The sequence below is a fragment of the Scyliorhinus torazame genome, chromosome 1, assembly GCF_047496885.1.
Source record: "Scyliorhinus torazame isolate Kashiwa2021f chromosome 1, sScyTor2.1, whole genome shotgun sequence".
In the NCBI taxonomy this organism is placed as follows: domain Eukaryota; kingdom Metazoa; phylum Chordata; class Chondrichthyes; order Carcharhiniformes; family Scyliorhinidae; genus Scyliorhinus; species Scyliorhinus torazame.
In genome coordinates this window covers 396238389-396257590 of record NC_092707.1, presented here as the reverse complement: position 1 = coordinate 396257590, position 19202 = coordinate 396238389, and the positions used below count along the sequence as shown (strand labels likewise).

General features: G+C 50.4%; 1 protein-coding gene across 1 annotated transcript in view; it reads right to left on the bottom strand.

The window, feature by feature from the left end:
• arfgef3 (ARFGEF family member 3) overlaps nt 1-19202 on the bottom strand; it is a 363850-nt gene that overhangs the window by 344046 nt on the left and 602 nt on the right. The window contains exon 2 of the mRNA XM_072513502.1: nt 6019-6071. Coding sequence (XP_072369603.1) covers nt 6019-6071 — 53 coding nt within the window. The remainder of the gene's footprint in view (nt 1-6018; nt 6072-19202) is intronic.

The window sequence follows — 19202 nt, the reverse complement described above, 5'->3', positions numbered from 1 at the left end:
GGTCATTTATAAAAATGACAAACAGCAGTGGCCCCAAAACAGATCCTTGTGATACACCACTAGTAACTGGACTCCAGGCTGAACATTTCCCATCAACCACCACCCTTTGTCTTCTTCCAGCTAGTCAATTTCTGATCCAAACTGCTAAATCAACCTGAATCCCATGCCTCCGTATTTTCTGCAATAGCCTACCGTGGAGAACCTTATCAAACACTTTACTGAAATCCATATACACCACATCAACTGCTTTACCCTCATCCACCTGCTTGGTCACCTTCTCAAAGAACTCAATAAGGTTTGTGAGGCACGACCTACCCTTCACAAAACCGTGTTGACTATCTCTAATCAAATTATTCCTTTCCAGATGATTATACATCCTATCTCTTATAAACCTTTCCAAGACTTTGCCCACAACAGAAGTAAGGCTCACTGGTCTATAGTTACCGGGGTTGTCTCTACTCCCCTTCTTGAACAAGGGGACAACATTTGCTATCCTCCAGTCTTCTGGCACTATTCCTGTAGACAAAGATGACTTAAAGATCAAAGCCAAAGGCTCAGCAATCTCCTCCCTAGCTTCCCAGAGAATCCTAGGATAAATCCCACCCGGCCCAGGGGACTTATTATTTTCACACTTTCCAGAATTGCTAACACCTCCTCCTTATGAACCTCAAGCCCTTCTAGTCTAGTAGCCTGAATCTCCGTATTCTCCTCGACAACATTGTCTTTTTCCTGTGTGAATACTGACGAAAAATATTCATTTAGCACCTCTCCTATTTCATCGGACTCCACGCACAACTTCCCACTACTGTCCTTGACTGGCTCGAGTCTTATCCGAGTCATTCTTTTATTCCTGACATATCTATAGAAAGCTTTAGGGTTATCCTTGATCCTACCTGCCAAAGACTTCTCATGTCCCCTCCTGGCTCTTCTTAGCTATCTCTTTAGGTCCTTCCTAGCTAACTTGTAACTCTCGAGCGCCCTAACTGAACCTTCACGTCTCATCTTTACATAAGCCTCCTTCTTCCTCTTGACAAGTGTTTCAACTGCTTTAGTCAACCACGGTTCCCTCGCTCGATCACTTCCTCCCTGCCTGACAGGTACATACTTATCAAGGACACGCAGTAGCTGTTCCTTGAACAAGCTCCACATTTCCATTGTGCCCATCCCTTGCAGTTTTCCTCTCCATCCGATGCATCGTAAGTCTTGCCTCATCGCATCATAATTGCCTTTCCCCCAGATATAATTCTTGCCCTGCGGTATATACCTATCCCTTTCCACCACTAAAGTAAACGTAATCGAATTGTGGTCAATTACCTCCAAATGTAACATCTGTCCTGGTTCATTACCCAGTACTAAATCCAATATGGCCTCTCCTCTCGTTGGCCTATCTACATACTGTGTCAGGAAACCCTCCTGCACACATTGGACAAAAACGGACCCATCTGAAATACTCGAACTATAGCGTTTCCAGTCAATATTTGGAAAGTTAAAGTCCCCCATAACAACTACCCTGTTACTTTCGCTCCTATCCAGAATCATCTTTGCAATCCTTTCCTCTACATCTCTGGAACTTTTCGGAGGCCTATAGAAAACCCCTAACAGGGTGACCTCTCCTTTCCTGTTTTGAACCTCAGCCCACACTACCTCAGTAGACGAGTCCTTTCTGCCACCGTAATACTGTCCTTGACTAACAATGCCACCCCACCCCCTCTTTTACCACCTTCCCTGAGCTTACTGAAATATCTAAACCCCGGCACCTGCAACAACCATTCCTATCCCTGCTCTATCCATGTCTCTGAAATGGCCACAACATCGAACTCCCAAGTACCAACCCATGCCGCATGTTCACTCACCTTATTCCGAATGCTCCTGGCATTGAAGAAGACACATTTTAAACCACCTTCCTGCCTGCCGGTACACTCCTGCAACTTTGAAACCTTACTCATGACCTCACTACTCTCAACCTCCTGTATACTGGAGCTACAATTCAGGTTCCCAAGCCCCTGCTGAACTAGTTTAAACCCTCACGAAGAGCATTAGCAAATTTCCCCCCCAGGATATTGGTACCCCACTGGTCCAGGAGTAGACCATCCCGTTTGTAGAGGTCCCACCTACCCCAGAATGAGCCCTAATTAACCAGGAATCTGAAACCCTCCCTCCTGCACCATCCCTGTAGCCACGTGTTCAACTGCTCTCTCTCCCTAGTCCTCATCTCGCTAGCATGTGGCACGGGTAACAACCCAGAGATAATAACTCTGTTTGTCCTAGATCTAAGTTTCCACCCTAGCTCCCTGAATTCCTGCCTTACATCCCTATCCCCTTTCCTACCTATGTCGTTGGTACCTATGTGGACCACGACTTGGGGCTGCTTCCCCTCCCCTTAAGGATGCCGAAAACACGATCCGAGACATCACGGACCCTGGCACCTGGGGGCAACACACCAACCGTGAGTCTCTCTCGTTCCCACAGAATCTCCTATCTATCCCCCTAACTATGGAGTCTCCAATGACTAATGTTCTACTCCTCTCCCCACTTCCCTTCTGAGCAACAGGGACAGACTCTGTGCCAGAGACCTGTACCCCATGGCTTACCCCTGGTAAGTCGTCCCCCACAACAGTATCCGAAGCGGTATACTTGTTACTAAGGGGAACGACCACAGGGGATCCCTGTACTGACTGCTTCCTCCCAGCCCCTCTCACCATCACCCATCTATCTTTATTCTTCGGAGTAACTACATCCCTGAAGCTTCTATCTATAACCACCTCTGCCTCCCGAATGATCCGAAGTTCATCCAGCTCCAGCTCCAGTTCCCTAACACGGTTTCTGAGGAATGTTTGTGGAAGGGGGAGCAATCAAGTGGAGCTGCTTTAACCTGGATGGTGTCAATCTTCTTGAGTGTTGTTGGAGCTGCACTCATCCAGGCAAGTGGAGAGTATTCCATCACCCTCCTGACTTGTGCCTTGTAGATGGTGGACAGGCTTTGGGGAGTCAGGGGGTGAGTTACTCATCGCAGGCTTCTGGGCCTATGGATTAATAGTCCAGTGACATAGGCACTATGCCACCACCTCCCATAATGCTGTGCATCGATCCTGCTCTGCAAAGTTACACCGATATAACTTGTTGAGAATCTCTGCAGTACTGTCAAATGTGGATATGGAAAATTTGCAAAGTCATTTGTGGCTGGTTTGTGTCAATTCATCAATCTGCAAACCTCTGGTGCCGTGTTGATACGTTCAATATCTCAGCTAGGTTTTCCAAATAATTCTATTTGTGAATAAACATATTTAATAGTTGAGCCAGTTATGAACCTTTACCTCGGGTGGCTGTTATCCCCTGTTGACGCCACACAAATGCCAGGCAATAACCATCTTCAACAAGAGAGAATCTAATCATCGCCCCTTGACATTCAATAACATCACCATCACTGAATCCCCCACTATCAACATCCTGGGGGTTACCACTGATCAGAAACTGAACTGGACTAGCCACATTAATACTGTGGCTACCAGGGCAGGTCAAAGGCGTGGAATCCGACAGCGAGTAACTCGCCTCCTGACTGCCCTAAACTAATCCACCATCTACAAGGCACAAGTCAGGAGGGTAATGAAATACTCTCCACTTGCCTGGTTGAGTGCAGCTCCAACAACACTCAAGAAGCTCAACACCATCCAGGACAAAGCAGCACCGCTTGATTGGCAATCCATTCACCACCTTAAACATTCATTTCTTCCAGTAATGATGCACAGTGGCAGTCATGGCTCCCATCTGTAAGACACACTGCAGCAACTTGCCAAGTCTTCTTGGACAGCACCTCCCAATCCTGCAGCAGGCACATGGGAACGCCACCATCTGCAACATCCCTTCCAAGTAACTCACCGCTCAGACATGGGATTATATCGCGGTTCCTTCACTGTCACTGGGCCAACATCCTGCAACTCCCTCCCTAACATCATTGTGGGTGTACCTACACCACACATACTACAGCAGTTCTAGGACGCGGCTTACCACCACCTCCTCATGGGCAATTATAGATCTGCAATAACTGGCAGAAACTTACATGGCATTAAATGAAAAAAAAACTGACAATGTTGTGGAAACCCTTGTGTAATCTGCTAGAAATACAGAATTACAGTGGGGTGATTATATGCCCCATGATCCATACATTGAACCTTTCAATTTTGATGGGGCATATCTGGGGGAAATGGAGGCGACAGAGAGGTGTGCTGGGTGCCTTGGTGGGGTCCCCAATTAGGAACAACCATAGATTTGCCCCAGGGAGAATGGATGGAGGATTCCAGAGCTGGCACCAGTTGGGAATTAGGAGGGCGGGAGATTTATTTATAGACGGGACGTTTGCGAGCTTGGGAGCGTTGGAGGAAAAGTATAAGCTGCCCCGGGGAAATTTCTTTAGGTATATGCAGGTGAGGGCGTTCACAAGACAACAGGCGAGGGAATTTCCATTGCTCCCGACACAGGGGATCCAGGATAGAATGCTCTCGGGGGTGTGGGTCGGGGAGGGCAAGGTGTCAGAGATATACCGAGAGATGAGAGAAGAGGGAGAGGAGCTGGTGGGCGAACTGAAAGGAAAATGGGAAGAAGAGCTCGGGGAGGAGATAGAGGAGGGTCTGTGGGCTGATGCCCTAAGCAGGGTAAATTCCTCTTCCTCGTGTGCCAGGCTTAGCCTGATTCAATTTAAGGTGCTACATAGAGCACACATAACGGGAGCAAGGTTGAGCAGGTTCTTCGGAGTGGAGGACAAGTGTGGGAGGTGCGGCGGAAGCCCGGCAAACCACACACATATGTTTTGGTTGTGCCCGGCACTGGAGGGATATTGGAGGGGAGTGACGGGAGTGATTTCGAAGGTGGTGAAGGTCCGGGTCAAACCAGGCTGGGGGTTAGCTTTATTTGGAGTTGCGGATGAGCCGGGAGTGCAGGAGGCGAAAGAGGCCGATGGCGTGGCCTTTGTGTCCCTAGTAGCCCGGCGTAGGATTTTACTCATGTGGAAGGAAGCGAAACCCCCCCGGACTGGAGACCTGGATAAACAATATGGCGGGGTTCATTAAACTGGAGCAGATTAAGTTTGCACTGAGAGGATCGGCTCAAGGGTTCACCAGACGGTGGCAACCATTCCTCGACTACCGAGCGGAGCGTTAGAGGGAAGATAGATGACCAGCAGCAGCAACCCAGGGGGGAGGGGGGGTTCATTTTATGTTATTTGGTTAGTTTACCATGTTAGTTAGTTACTCTTTATTATATTGTAGTTATCATGTTACTTGTACTGTTAACTTTTCTTTTTGTTTGATGTGTAAGGGGAAAAATTGTGAATGAAAAATTTCAATAAAATATATATTTTTTTAAATTTTGATGGGGCATAAAACAGACATTAAAAGGTTGATCAATACACCCCGTCCAACTCTTCTATCCACTGACGTCAGTGAAAAGAGAGAATCTAATCATTGCAATGACATTCCCCTCACTGAATCACCCACTATCAACGTCCTGGGGGTTATCATTGACTAGAAACTGAACTGGACTAGACATATAAATATTTTGGCTACAAAAGCAGGTCAGAGGGGGGAATTTCACAGATAGTTTCCTGACTTTCCAAAGTCCACCTACAAGGCACATATCAGTGTTGTGATGGAACACTCGCTACTTGCCTGGAGGAGAGCAGCCCCGATAACACTCAAGGACACCATCCAGGACAAAGCTGCCGGTCGGAGATGGAGATTGTGGCCAAAACCTCGTATAATCACAGGGTTAAAGCTCAGGTCAAGGGTTCACCTGTGGAAGCTGCAATTGCGACAAGGACAAACTAAAAATATTGGGAGCAAACCCGAGCTGTAACCAATGGAATTTTGATTCTTTGGCAGTTGTAACATTTACCCGGAGAATAGGCTGCTTCTTCAAAGATCATCCTTTTAGATAGTGGATTTTCAGCGTTATTTCTAACACATCAAAAACAGGGCTACTTCCAAAAACACATGCTGAAGATTTTAATAAAACTGCAAGGCTTACCTCAGTTGATAAGTAGGTAGCTTGGCGGCAGCATTTTCAGATTCCAGTATCTCTGAAAAATGAGTAAGAGTGACTCAGTTATTGTTTACATCCCTTGCATCAGGCTCCAGGGTGGACTCTCTGTGTTAACCCTCCTGCTCCCTCCCTTCTGTGGACATAAGGAGACTTGCTGCAGTGCCCAAGTCTTATTTCATCTTTCATTATTGTGCTCACTGGCCTACCCTGGCTCCAGCTACACCCTGGACTCAGTTTTAAAATTCACGGACAGGTGCAGCATGCCCTTGCTCCCTCCCGAGCTCTGTGATCTCCACCAGCCCTGTAACCTTCCCTCATCTCTGCGTCCCTCCAATTCCGGCCACTTAGCACAGTGCCTAGCACTGTTGCTTCACAGCGCCAGGGTCCCAGGTTCAATTCCCGGCTTGAGTCACCGTCTGAGCGGAGTCTGCACGTTCTTCCCGTGTCTGCGTGGGTTTCCTCCAGGTGCTCCGGTTTCCTCCCACAAGTCCCGAAAGACATGCTTGTTAGATAATTTAGACATTTTCAATTCTCCCTCTGTGTACCCGAACAGGCGCCGGAATGTGGCGACGAGGGGCTTTTCACAGTAACTTCATTGCAGTGTTAATGTAACCTTACTTGTGACAATAACGATTATTATTATACATCCCCCACTCTCTTAGTCCCATCACTGGCACCAATGAATTGAGCTGCCTCAATCAGCCATGAGTTCTGCTGTTCTCTCCTCTTTTAAGACACTGATTAAAACCTTTCTCCAAGATTTTAGTCACGGGCAGCACGGTAGCATAGTGGTTAGCACAATTGCTTCACAGCTCCAGGGTCCCAGGTTCGATTCCTGGCTTGGGTCACTGTCTGTGCGGAGTCTGCACATCCTCCCCGTGTCTGCGTGGGTTTCCTCCGGGTGCTCCGGTTTCCTCCCACAGTCCAAAGATGTGCAGGTTAGGTGGATTGGCCGTGTTAAATCGCCCTTAGTGTCCAAAATTGCCCTTAGTGTTGGGTGAGGTTACTGGGTTATGGGGATAGGGTGGAGGTGTGGGCTTGGGTAGGGTGCTCTTTCCAAGAGACGGTGTCGACTCGATGGGCCGAATGGCCTCCTTCTGCACTGTAAATTCTATGATTCTATCCTATGTGGTTTGGGGTGAAGTTTTGACTGATTATGCTCCTGTGAAGCGCCTACAGGTATTATTATTGCTGTTGCCTTTTTTTTTTAATTTATCCAATTTTGGGGTAATTTAGCGTGGCCAATCCACCCACTCTGCACATCTTGCGGGGGTGAGACCCACGCAGGCACGGGGAGAATGTGCAAACTCTACACGGACAGTGACCCGGGGTCGGGATCGAACCCGGGTCCTCAGCGCCGTGAGGCAGCAGTGCTAACCACTGCTCCACCCTGCCGTCTTCTCTTGCCTTTATTTTGTCGACGCTCATCCTGACTTCCGTTGGCCTGCTACAAAATCCCAACACAACAAAGCCACCTGTGGCACAGTGGCAAGGAGCAGGGTTCGATTCCAGCCTTGGGTGACTGACCGTGTGGAGTTCATATTTCCTCCCCGTGACTGCGTGGGTTTCCACCGGGTGCTCTGGTTTCCTCTCACAGTCCAAAGACGTGCAGATTAGGTAGGGTTGTGGGATAGGGCGGGGGAGTGGACCTAGGTAGGGTGCTCTTTCAGAGGATCAATGCAGACTCGTCTGGTCGAATGGCCTCCTTCGGCACTGTAGGGATTCGATGAAAACCCAGGGGTTCCCAAACTATTGGTCATGGCCCCCAGTGGGGTCGCAAGCTCCACAGCAGCAAGGGAGGCTGCGGGCCAGATTCAGATCCGATCATCCTGAGATCGGACGTGAGGCCCCTTGATAGGGGTGTGTTTGTTGTTTCCCCTGTGGGGGTGGCATGATCCAATGAGCCCTGAGGCCTGATCGCTGACACCAGCGGAACCAGCAAAATGATAGGTGTCTAGTTGACCTTTTGTGCCTGTATCCCTGCTGTTTGAACCCCCACTCCGCCCAACAACTCTCCCTCTGCCTAACCCCCCCACTCCCCCCTAGTCACTCTCCAATTTTCATGTGAAGCATGTGGTGAACACCACTAGTCGTATACTATATGTATTACGGCACTGCCCGTATATTAGAGGTACATGGGTAAATCCCTGCCTGCTGGCTCCGCCCAGCAGGCGGCGTATATAAGTGTGTGCTCTCCCGAGCTGCAGCCATTCTGGTTCCAGCTACAGGAGGCTCAACATCTTGTTCAATAAAGCCTCGATTGTTCCACCATTCTTGTCTCGTGGTAATTGACGGTATCATCAAAGCATTAAAATGGGGTCTCAGCAAAAAGAAAATTGACAAAACACTGCCCACTATTAAACAAGAATAAGTTAGTGACCAAGATTAGTAGCTCTGACCAATCACAGACACATACCCATTCTGGACAATGGTGTCCCAGTGTTCATTGCAGCACTGTAACTTATGGCTCCAGAGTCACATGTGGCTCTGGAGCGCCTCACTTTCCGCTCCCAATCTTTTCCAGTAGGATCGCGATAAATGGAGGGACGGTGACATAGTGGACTAAAATCCAGATCTGTGGACATGGGTTCAAATCCTACCACGGCAGCTGGTGGAACTTAAATTCAATTAATAAATCTGGAAGGCAACGCTACTCTTGTTAATGGAGAGCATGAAACTATTGTTGATTGTCACCAAAAGCCCATCTGGTTCGCTCGTGTTGTTTCGTCGCCACATTCCGGCGCCTGTTCGGGGACACAGAGGGAGAATTCAGAATGTCCAATTCACACAACAAGCACGTCTTTCGGGACTTGTGGGAGGAAACCGGAGCACCCGGAGGAAACCCACACAGACGCGGGGAGAACGTGCAGTCTCCGCACAGACAGTGACCCAAGCCGGGAATCGAACCCAGGAGCTGTGAGGCAACAGTGCTAACCACTGTGCTATTTACTTTGGCGGGAATAGCAAATGCCACCGGTGAGTGCAACCATAAGTCTGCCCTTAGAATCATAGAAGGACAGGACACCGTGCTCGTGCTAGCCCCCTTGAGAGAGCTACGAGATAGGACATTGATAGGACATTGTTATATCTGGAATGCACTGTTTGCGAAGGTGGGGGAAGCAAAATTCAATAGTAACTTTCAAAAGGGAGTTGAATATATGAGTTAAAAATAGAACATCGGCAGGGTTATTGGAAAAAGTGTGGTGGGGAATGGAATTAATCACATAGCCCTTCCATTGAGCTGGAACAGGCGTGATAGACTGAATGGTCACTTTCTGTGCTGTAAGATTGCGTGGCTGTTACTGTGTTGCTGTGTGTGCATGAGATGGACATCAGTAAGAGTGATCTTTGTGTTGTTGATGTGCACTGTCCTGCACATGGGTCAGGTTTGCTCTCTCCTGGTCCTTCACATAACGTCAAACTGAATTAAAGTCCCATTTGTCACAGTACACAGAGGGCCTGAAGCCTGTGTTAAGCCCTTCTGGCTGTTATGTTTAACATGAAATGTACACTGGAAATAGAACCTGAAACTCTAAGTGCAGCAAGGCACCTCATACTGGATACTGGATCGGAAGAAATTGAACTATATTGTATTTTGTATAACGTCAAATTTGAACAGTTCTGCAACTCTTTTACAAACCTTATGCATAAAGTATATTTTAAAAGACTTGATTAATTAATTTGCATTTATGTAGCGCGTTACACAACCTCGGGGGGGGGGGGGGGGGGGGGGGGGGCTAAAGTGCTGCGCAGCTAATTAAGTTCTCTTTCTCCCAAACATAGGCTCTCTGTACAATCTGCTGTTTCCAACCACAGGGTCGGAGGGGCGGAGAATTATATATGCAGCATAGACGGAGGCCATGTGGCCAGTCGTGTCTGTGTCAGCTCTCCGTAAGAACAGTCCCATCCCTCCCGATTCTTTCCCTCACAGCCTTTCAAGTGTTTTGCATTTTCTCGGATTTATCCAAATCCTCGCTCAAAGATCCTGACCAAGTCTTCTTCCATTGCCCTTTCGGCCAGTGTATTCCAGATCGCAATAACTCACTGCATTGAATAAGAAGGGCAATTGAACAAAAGCACTCTCCCTCTCTGCAGGTCGTGGCTCAGCTAGTAGGTAACGGATTTAGTTCCCTGGGCTGCACTTTTCTAACTGATGTCAGCACAGTGAAAGGTCCTCAGAGGGCCGGGACAGAGCAAAATCGAATCAACCAATCAACGATCATGACTGAGCTGGAACTTAGGGGGCGATGCCCGAGCCCCGCGCCGGAGAATCGCCGCAACCGCGCCACGACGCCAGCGCGCGATGCTCCGAGGCGCGGAGAATCGGCGCCATTTGCGCCGGCGCGTTTGATGCAGCGCCTGCCGCGGGCCGCTGGAATCGGCGGGACCGCCGATTCTCCGGCCCGGATGGACCAAGCAGCCGCGCGGATACGACAGAGTCCCGCCGGCGCCGTTCACCCCTGGTCGCTGCCGGCAGGAACTCTGCGCAAAGAGTCGGGGGGGGCGGCCTGTGCGGCGGGGAAAAGCGATCCTTCACCGGGGGGAGGGGGGGGGGGGTGGGCTCCGACGCGGTCTGGTCCGAGATCGGGGCCCACCGATCGGCGGGCCGACCTCACCCCCCCGGGCCTACTTTCCTGCGAGGCTGGCCCCTGAACACCGACGCCATGTTGAGTCGGGGCCGGCGCGCTGAAGTCCCCCGCGCATGCGCAGGTTGGCGCGGTGCCCATTTGGCGCCGGGAAGGGAGGCTGGAGCGGCGTGAACCGCTCCAGTGCCGTTCTGGCCCCCTGTGGGGGACAGAATCGGTCACCACCGTGCCTGTTTCGCGCCGTCGTGAAACGCGACGGGAGAACACTTCGTCTCCATTTTGGAGAATCGCCCCCTTACTGTGTGGACATTATTTTTTCAATGCTATTCTTTCACGGGGATATGGGTATTTATTGGGCATTTATTGCCCATCCCTAATTGCCCTTGAACTGAGTTGCTCGCTAGGCCAATTCAGAGGGCAACTGAGAGTCAACCACATTGGCTGTGGGTCTGGAGTGGGTCTGGAGTCACATGTAGGCCAGACCGGGTAAGGACGGCAGATTTCCCTCCCTAAAGGACATTAGTGAACCAGATGGGTTTTTTCAACAATCTATAACGTGTTTGATGGTCACCATTACTGAGACTAGTTTTCAATTCCACAATTTTTATGCATTGAATTTAAATTGCACCAGCTGCTGTGGTCAGATTTGAATCCATGTCCTCTCAGCATTCGATTGGGCCTTGAGGTTACTGGACCAGTAACACGATCGCTGCTTCAGGTGAGATGTGGCTGGACTAATGGTGCTCCCACAATCATATGGTCTGCTTGAAACAAACCATGCGTGATTCTTTTACACAGTGGAGGACATCGGGGAATCGAACACCTCATCAAGAGACAGTGGGCAGCAATCTCCGGACCCCTAGCCTGCCACAGGATTTTATCTTCCCGCCGATTGTCAATGGGATTTCCCATTGAGATCACCCTGCGCCACTAGGTAACCCCCTGGCGGGTGGTGCACTGCCGGCACAATGACCAGAGAATTCCGACTAGTGTCTTTAGTGCCATTGAGGTCATCCAAAAAACTCTCCTGTCCGTGTCCTAGCTCACACAGAGTCCCATTCACCTATCACACCTGTGCTCACTGACCCGACTCACTGTTAAGCAACACCTCGGGCAGCACGTGGCACAGTGGTTAGCACTGGGACTACGGCGCCGAGGTCCCAGGTTCGATCCCGGCTCTGGGTCACTGTTCGTGTGGAGTTTGCACATTCTCCCCGTGTCAGCGTGGGTCTCACCCCCACAACCCAAAGATGATTATTTTAAGGGGCATCTTGACAAATACATGAATAGGATGGGAATAGAGGGATACGGACCCAGGAAGTGTAGAAGATTGTAGTTTAGTCGGGCAGCATGGTCGGCACAGGCTTGGAGGGCCGAAGGGCCTGTTCCTGTGCTGTACTTTTCTTTGTTCTTTGTTCTATGTGCAGGTTAGGTGGATTGGCCACGCTAAATTGCCCCTTAATTGGAAAAAAAAAATTGGGTACTCTAAATTTATATTAAAAACAACACCTCGATTTTGAAATTCACATTCAAAGCCCTCTGGGGCACCCACCTCCTCTCTTTGTTTTTATTTTTCCAATTAAGGAGCAACTTAGCGTGGCTAATCCACATCTTTGGGTTGTGGGGGTGAGAACCACGCAGACACGGGGAGAATGTGCAAACTCCACACGGACAGTGACCCAGGGCCGGGATCGAACCTGGGACCTCGGCGCAGTGAGGCAGCAGTGCTAATCACTGTGCCACGTGCTGCCCTGTACCTCCCCATCTCCGTCATCTCCTGCAGTCCCATGATCCTCTGGTAAATCTCCATTGCTCTAATTCTGGTTGCCTTAGCATCCCCAATTTTAATTGCTCCACCGTTAATGAAGGGTGGAGCAATTAAAGCTGTTTGGGTCCATAAGCTTTGGATAACCCCTCCCTACCCTTCTCTAGCTGTTTACCTAATTTTCCTCCTTTCAGACAATCAGCTTCTTTTTTTTTAATTTAGAGTAGCCAATTATTTTTTTTCCCGATTAAGGAGCAATTTAGCGTGGCCAATCCATCTACCCTGCACATCTTTGGGTTGTGGGGGTGAAACCCACGCAGACACGGGGAGAATGTGCAAACTCCACACGGACAGTAACCTAGGGCCGGGATTCGAACCCGGGTCCTCAGTGCTGCAGTCCCAGTGCTAACCCCTGCGCCACATGCCACCCCTAGACACTCAGCTTTTGATCATCACCCCTAATATCTCCTCAAATGGCTCGGTATCAAGTTTTATTTCTGAATGCTCCTGAAAGCATTTTGGAACATGTTATTAGATTGAAGGTGCTATATAAATACAAGTTGTTTTGTAGAAACATCGACAAGCAAATATAAGAACCACATTTTTAACAGAGACATCAGTTTCTTGTTTTTGTGCTATGCTCACCTATCCATGGAACAATATCTTTCCTGAGTTATATAAGGGCAGACTAATGGCCGATAATTCTACAAGTGTGGCGTTGGTAATACCTGGTTTCTATGGTAATAGAGCAGGAGCTGGAGCCCGTTGCTGGGAAGCTAAGGGCTGCAGTTGGATAATGTCTGTGCTGACGTTTACTCGGCAGCAGGAATGAGTCACTGATGTCTGAGTCTCCCCAAGGAGGCCCGCATTTTAGTTCCCCCTCACAGAGCAGTGTGACTCCATTTCTGGTTGCCGTGCACCATTTTACAAGCTCCTTTTACCCTCCACACCCTTCAAGGTAGATACTTTTTACACATTACCCCCACCCCATCTCCCCCACCCCGTCTCCCCCAACAAACTCTCCCCCACCGCACTCTCCCCCACCGCACTCTCCCCCACCAATCTCTCCCCCACCCGGACTCTCCCCTACCCGGACTCTCCCCCACCCCGTCTCCCCAACAAACTCTCCCCCACCGCACTCTCCCCCACCCTGTCTCCCCAACAAACTCTCCCCACCACACTCTCCCCCACCAATCTCTCCCCCACCAATCTCTCCCCCACCCGGACTCTCCCCTACCCGGACTCTCCCCCACCCCGTCTCCCCAACAAACTCTCCCCCACCGCACTCTCCCCCACCGCACTCTCCCCCACCCTGTCTCCCCAACAAACTCTCCCCCACCACACTCTCCCCCACCAATCTCTCCCCCACCAATCTCTCCCCCACCCGGACTCTCCCCCACCCCGTCTCCCCAACAAACTCTCCCCCACCACACTCCCCCACCCTGTCTCCCCCACCGCACTCTCCCCCACCGCACTCTCCCCCACCGCACTCTCCCCCACCGCACTCTCCCCACCGCGTCTCCCCCACCACACTCTCCCCCACCACACTCTCCCCCACCACACTCTCCCCCACCACACTCTCCCCCACCACACTCTCCCCCACCACTCTCCCCCACCACACTCTCCCCCACCACACTCTCCCCCACCACACTCTCCACCACCACACTCTCCACCACCACACTCTCCACCACCACACTCTCCACCACCCCGCCTCCCCCACTACACTCACCCCCACCACGTCTCGCCCCCCACTCTTCCCCACCACCACACCCTTCCCCCACCACCACATTCTCCCCCACCACCACAGTCTCCCCCACCACCACAGTCTCCCCCACCACCACACTCTTCCCCCACCACACTTCCCCCACCACACTCTTCCCCCATCACACTCTTCCCCCATCACACTCTTCCCCCACCACCACACTCTCCCCCACCACCGGTCTCCCCCACCACCACAGTCTCCCCCACCACCACAGTCTCCCCCACCACCACACCCTTCCCCCACCACCACATTCTCCCCCACCACCACAGTCTCCCCCACCACCACAGTCTCCCCCACCACCACACTCTTCCCCCACCACACTCTTCCCCCACCACACTCTTCACCCACCACACTCTTCCCCCACCCTCACACTCTCCCCCACCACCGGTCTCCTCCACCACCGCAGTCTCCCCCACCACCACACTCTTCCCCCACCACCACACTCTTCCCCCACCACACTCCCCCCAACCACACTCACCCCCACCCCGTCTTCCCCAACAGACTCTCCCTCACCAGACTCTCCCCCACCCGTACTCTCCCCCAACGAACTCTCCCCCACCTAACTCTCCTCCACCTAACTCTCCTCCACCACTCTTCCAAAGCCACTTCCATCTTCCTCAATCTTGATTGGCCAAGCCGCCAATCAACCCAGCTGGCCACTCCTGGAGTCGCAGAGAAGGACAACTTTAGCCTCTCTCAGGAGCACGTCAAAGATCGCACAGCCGTATTTTCTGTGAAGCATTTGTGGGGCATCCTAAGGCCATGCAGGGCGCTACATAAATGCAAGTCTTTCTGTCTTAAGCAGGTGCACCAGTTGCCCACAGCTCGGCGTGCCCTGTCTCTGGTGGGGTAGAGGGACAGATGGCGTTAGTGCCCCCTGGGCCAATTCCTCCTGCCACCTAGCCGATCTCTGCGACAGACACTTACGTTTTTGACAAATGGAAGCAGGAGATTAAAGATGGAAAACCTGCCCAACGCTTTCCTCGTGACAGCTAAGCCTCCAAGCGATGTGAGGAAATGTTTACATCTTGGTGCTGATACACACAATCCTTTCTTTTTAAAAAACTCGAAGGGGCATCTACTGTTTTTAAAATTCCTTCTCATGTTATAGGTGCCACTGGCAAGGCTGGTATCTCCTGCCCATTCCCAGTTGCCCTGAGGGGGTAGTGGTCACCTCTTCCTTGAGCTACTGCAGTCTCAGATGGGGTACTCTCTCCTTTTAACTGGCTGGGAGGTTCCCTACTATGTGACACTGCTCCATGCAGAGGGTGAGAAATGTAGAGATGATTCTTCAAGAGAGAGATAGAATCATAGAATTTACAGTGTAGAAGGAGGCCATTCGGCCCATCGAGCCTACACCGTTAGACCAGAGAATCATAGAACGGTTACAGAACAGAAGGAAGCCACTTGGCCCATCATGTCTGTACCAGCTCCTTGTAAGAGCTATTCAGCTGGCAGCAATCTGCTGCCTTTTCCCTGTAGCCCAGTAACTTTTTTCTCTTTAGGTTCTTTTCCAATTCCCATTTGAAAGCCAGGATTGACCCTGGCACCTGCACACTCTCGGGGAGCGAGTGCTTTCAACAACCTTACCACTCACGGGGCAAAAAAAAGGTCTTCGGAAGCGGATGCTTCCTCTTGCGGGGCATTCTAAAACGAGAGGTCACAATCTTGGAATAAGAGGTAGCAAATTTAAAACAGATTTGAGGAAAAACTACTTCTCCCAAAGGCTTGCGAATCTGGGGGAATTCGCTACCCCGGAGTGCGGTGGATGCTGGGACAGTGGGTAAATTTAAGGAGGTGTTAAGACAGATTTTTAATTGGTAATGGGTTGAAGGGTTATGGAGAACGGGCAGGACGGTGGAGATGAGGCCAGGATGGGACCAGCCATGGTCACATTGAGGGCGTTAGGCTCGGGAGGCTAAATTGCCGACTCCCGCTCCTCGGTCATGTGTTCTAGGGGGGAGATGCTCGGGCTGATTTCGCAATCCAGCTCTTGGTCTGAAACATTGCAGGTAGCAGAATGGCGGAGCAGACTCGATGGGCCGAATGGCCTAATTCTGCTCCTATATCTTATGAACTTATGAACCTTTCGCCTTTGGTTCTTTTGCCAATCTCCTTAAATTGGTGTCCTCTGCTTTGCAACCCTTCTCCCTCCCTACTCTGTGTCGACCCATCGTGATTCTTAACATCTCGATCAAATCTCTTTACAATCTTCTCTTCTCAAAGGGGGACAACCCCAGCTTCCTAAATCCATCTACAGAACTGGCTGGGCTCGGCGGACATTGCCCAGTGGCCAAATGACATTTTCTCCTCCCCAGCGTTTCCTCTATGCATTGAAGTTGACCAGAGGCCCATGTGATCGGATGCTTAAATACGTAGGTACGGTTCTAGTTGGATCCCAGCATCTCTTGCCATGTGGGAACTGGACTATGAGAAGCCAGCTGTTCACCCGTCACGTAACAGCGTGGGTGCCAAGGTCAGGCAGGCCAAAGCCTGGGGGTAGTTGACCGAAAAGAAAGGTCACATTATCGGTGAGCCATAAGGGACGGCAGGTTCCTGCGACTCTCAGAAAAACTGCTACAACATTTCTCTAGCACGTCTAAAGTGACAAAACCATTCAAGGTGCTGTGCATCAAATCTAAAACACGGGGGACACAGTCTCGGGGTAAAGGGGCTGAGCTGAGGAGAAATTTCTTCACTCGAAGGGTTGTGAATCTTTGGAATTCTCCACCCCAGAGGGTTGTGGGTGCTCCATCGTTGAATATATTCATAGCCCAAGCCCAGCCATGCTCGTTTTGAATGGCGGAGCAGGCTCGATGGGCCGTGTGATCCACTCCTGGTCCTATTCCTCATGTTCTGGTGTTCAGCAATTTGTTGCCAAGCAAGAGAAGGAGCCATTAGAAAAGATGACTAGGGGGCAGCACGGTGGCGCAGTGGGTTAGCACCGCGGCCTCACGGCGCCGAGGTCCCAGGTTCGATCCCGGCTCTGGGTCACTGTCCGTGTGGAGTTTGCACATTCGCCCCGTGTGTGCGTGGGTTTCGCCCCCACAACCCAAAGATGTGCAGATAATAATAATAATTAATAATCGCTCATTGTCACAAGTAGGCTTCAATGAAGTTACTGCGAAAAGCCCCTGGTCGCCACATTCCGGCGCCTGTTCGGGGAGGCCGGTACGGGAATTGAACCCGCGCTGCTGGCCTTGTTCTGCATTACAAGCCCACTGTGCTAAACCAGCCCCAGATAAGTGGATTGGCCACGCTAAATTGCCCCTTAATTGGAAAAAAATGAATTGGGTATTCTAAATTTATTTTAAAAAAGCAAAGGTGACTAAGGGAGGTGACTAAGAGTTTGGTGGAAGAGCTAGGGCCACATCCCATTTTTCTCCGAAAACCAATGGATTTACGTACAATATACAAAACGCACTGCTCCTCCTTGCAATCCGATTTACAGTGCCGGAATAAATAAGATTGATAGCGCCTGGGATTATGGGGTCTTTACATGGATTCAGAATCCACGATCCTTAAAGAACAAAGAAGAATACAGCACAGGAACAGGCGCTGCAAGCCTGTAGGGCCAAAGGAACGTGGGTCCTGAATCCATGTAACGATCCCATAATCCCAGGCACTATCAATGTTATTTATTCCATCATTGTAAATCAGATTACAAGGATTTTCCTGTGGTAATAGCATACCATGGAGACTGGCGGGGTTTTGTTAAAGTAGAGCCCGACAAGGGAATGAGGCAGGGGGACGATAGAGTCGCAGAGTTTATGGCAGGGATTCCCCTACCGTTCTACTGCAATATATGAGTAGGCATTAAAACCACTTTGCAATAATATCATGTTTGCAACAATCTGTAAACTACTTGGCCTGGCTTATTAGTAAGATAAATAATTTTGGAGGGGAGGCTCTCGGGAAGAGCAATGTGTCTCTGCAATGCTAAAACCAAAAGGTTGACTCATTCAAATCAGTGTTGCTACTGCAAGGGGAAGAATCATTCTCTTTGAGAATTTTCACATCAGGGAACATCCTGTTCCCAATAAGCCTCCGCGACAGACTGGGTACTGCAGCAAGAGTACAGGAGCAATTTTACTGGTCAGATTTATTGATGTCTTACAGTGAATTTCATAGAATCATAGAATTCCTACAGTGCAGGAGGCCATTCGGTCCATCGAGTCTGCACTGACCCTCTGAAAGAGCACCCTACCTAGGCCCAATCCTACACCCCCATCTCCGTACGCTCACATAACACTAAGGGGCAATTTATCATGGCCAATCCACCCAACCTGCACATCTTTAGACTGAAGAAGGAAACGGAGCACCCGGAGGAAACCCACGCAGACACAAGGAGAACATGCAGACTCCGCACAGACAGTCACCAGAGTTCGGAATCAAACCCGGTTCCCTGGAGCTGTGAGGCAGAAGTGCTAACCATTGTGCCACCGTGCAGCCTCATTTCATAAATCTTATTTTGTTCTTCCTCTCCTGACTCACACTGGGATCAACCCTCTCAGCAGTGCTGGCCGCCCTGCTGGTTCCTTCCCAATGTGTCAGGCAATGAGCATCTCCAATAAGAGAGAATCAAACCATTTCTCCTTGACATTCGATGGCATGACCATCCCTGAATCCCCCACTATCAACATCCTGGGGGTTACCATTGACCAGAGACTGAACTGGACTAGCCACATTAACACTGTGGCTACCAGAGCAGGTCAGAGAATAGGAATCGTGTGGCGATTAACTCACATCCTGACTCCCCAAAGCCTGCCCACCATCTGCAAGAAACAAGTCAAGAGTGTGATGGAATACTCCCCAAGTTGCTCAATGAGTGCAGCTCCAACAACATTCAAGAAGTTCGACACGGGGGCAGTGGGTTAGCCCTGCAGCCTCACGGCATCAAGGTCCCAGGTTCGATCCCGGCTCTGAGTCACTGTCTGTGTGGAGTTTGCACATTCTCCCCATGCCTGCGTGGGTTTCGTCCCCACAACCCAAAGATGTGCAGGCTAGGTGGATTGGCCACGCTAAATTGCCCTTAAAATTGGAAAAAATTCATTGG